This window comes from Phytophthora parasitica, assembly GCF_000247585.1.
Source record: "Phytophthora parasitica INRA-310 unplaced genomic scaffold supercont2.12, whole genome shotgun sequence".
NCBI classification, from domain to species: Eukaryota; Oomycota; class Peronosporomycetes; order Peronosporales; family Peronosporaceae; genus Phytophthora; species Phytophthora nicotianae.
This window is the reverse complement of record NW_008648998.1, coordinates 12,016-14,110: the sequence shown is the minus strand read 5'-3', so window position 1 is coordinate 14,110 and position 2,095 is coordinate 12,016. Positions and strand designations below refer to the sequence as shown.

The 2,095-nt window shown below is 47.7% G+C and overlaps 2 protein-coding genes across 2 annotated transcripts; one reads left to right on the top strand and one right to left on the bottom strand.

The window, feature by feature from the left end:
* Window positions 1-197: 197 nt before the first annotated feature.
* Window positions 198-347, bottom strand: PPTG_22109 (hypothetical protein; the record flags this gene model as incomplete). The annotated part of the gene is made up of 2 exons (XM_008902003.1): window positions 198-283; window positions 338-347. 2 exons carry the CDS (start codon window positions 345-347, stop codon window positions 198-200), a joined length of 96 nt encoding a protein of 31 aa, XP_008900251.1.
* A 97-nt stretch (window positions 348-444) lies between these two features.
* On the top strand, window positions 445-1,522 carry PPTG_07435 (hypothetical protein; the record flags this gene model as incomplete). The annotated part of the gene is made up of 2 exons (XM_008901718.1): window positions 445-1,152; window positions 1,214-1,522. The coding sequence occupies 2 exons, from the start codon at window positions 445-447 to the stop codon at window positions 1,520-1,522; spliced, it is 1,017 nt and encodes a 338-aa protein (XP_008899966.1).
* Between the last annotated feature and the right edge of the window lie 573 nt (window positions 1,523-2,095).

Genomic DNA, 2,095 nt, shown 5'->3' with positions numbered 1-2,095 from the left:
TTTTTAAAGAATATTTCTTATTTGAAAGTTTGTGAACAAATAAAACAATTATCGTGGGCTATCTTGAAGCTTCGTATCGAATCAAATGCAAACGAACTGACCAATCATGTGCCCCAGGACAAGATCAGGACAATAATTACTGAAAAGGTTACTTTGTTCTCCCCCATTTTATTCCATGAGAAAGTACGCGAGATTGTTCACTTGTCCTTACTGATCTCAAGTCCCATTTGCTTTTCCTTCATTCCAATAAGCTTAGTCTCTTCGTACTCTCGAAGGCGCGACACTGCGAAGCACATCTGGAAGATGTTAACGAACAGAGGGCACTATGGTCAGTTACCGTTGGTCATCGCCAACCAAGTTTGAACGAAGCGGATTGCTTTCTCCTCCCACTTCACAACTTGCGCCCCCGCTCAACACACCAGGCACCGGAACACCACGGTCATCATGCGGTTGCTTACGCTTGTGACTCTGATTGCGATTGCTTCGAGCTGCGTCTCTGTTTCTGCTGCGTCGGACTCGCTCAATTCACTTTCATCCCGAGCTCACGCTTCCAACCACAAACGTCTCCTGCGTCAGAACGATTTCAACGAGCTGTCAGCCACAAAACGCAACGATGAAGAAAGAATTGGTCTGCTGAATATGGCGGATGACGTCGCTGCCTCGATTGGCACAACAATTGGAAAGGGGGGAGCGAATCTGAAAGCCGCGTTGGGGAAAGTTGCATTGACGGCTGACGAGATCGCAGATGTGGTGAAGAGGATCTCCACCAAGTATCCCGAAGGCTTGAGCGCTGCGACGATGAAGCAGGTTCAACAAGTCGAAGAACGTAGAGTGAAGGATATCGCTACGTATTCCAAGGAAACCGCTGATGGTATGCGCAGGAAGATCGAGCCCTTCCCTGGCATCAAAATCGCCCCGGAAGAATACCTCGGATCCCATGTTGGACGTGCAATTCAACGTTACGAGGATGACGGTACCCGTTTGCTGTCATGTAATGTGATCTCCCGGCCTAAGGAGCAAGGCGGGGGAGATGTCCTTTTGATTTCAAGCTCGAACCCAAACAAGGACGATTGGCTGCTTCCTAAGGGAGGCTGGGACGAAGGCGAGAGCATTGAAAAGGCTGCCTGGAGGGAAGCTATTGAAGAAGGAGGGGTATGTTAGATGCTGCAATCGTTTTGTTAGTATTTTGTGTGCTAAAACAGTGATTTTATAGGTTAACACGAAGCTTACAGCCGCTCTGGGAAAGGTTCGGTTTGAGAACAAGGACAACAAGAAGTACAAATACTACGCCTACAAGATGCAGGCTAAGACGGTCTATGACGATTGGTCCGAGAGTGTGCGCTATCGTCTGTGGGTCTCATACGAAGATGCTATCAAGATGCTCGGGAATCGCAAAGAAATGGTTGACATTGTGAAGCGCGCAAAGTTGGCAGATGACCTTGCGAAGGTCAATAGGTTGCCAAAGGAGGACAAAAATCTTGCGGCACTCGATTTTCTGAAGGTCGCGCCAGCTGCAAGGTAGAATACAAAATATAGACGAGAAGGCAACAGGATGAATTGACTTCGTTAGCGACCTTAATCACGAATAGAGTGTCAGTCGATGAGGGTTCGTTGAGCAGTATTGTGTTTGTTGCATGCAAGGGAGCTGGCTAACGAGCCTTTGAAAACCATACCACGTTTGGCATTTAACGGATTCTTACGAATAAAAGACCTCTTACAAGTATAATACCTCCGTTGAATGGTTAATGCTGTTCTAGAATTTGAAGCTCTACGATTACAAGAACGCAACGCTAGCGCTCAACCAACACCATTCTAGTAAGACAACTTATCGGTCCTGATCGACGCTTGGAAGCACTCGGACGTTGTGGAAAACAGTCGCAGTGGCATCCCTCGCCCTCCTCCTGTAGCTACTGTGTGTGATTAGGTGTGCCGAGTGTGGCGCGACACACCTCAGTCCGCTGTGGAATTCGATTGAGAACGCCGGTTTTGATGCCGATCCCACCCGCTGGTTCAAATGCAATCATACCGTCTACTGTTGTGAATCGTATGACCGAAAGCTTCACACTCAAGGAGGAAAAATGAAAAGTGAGATTAA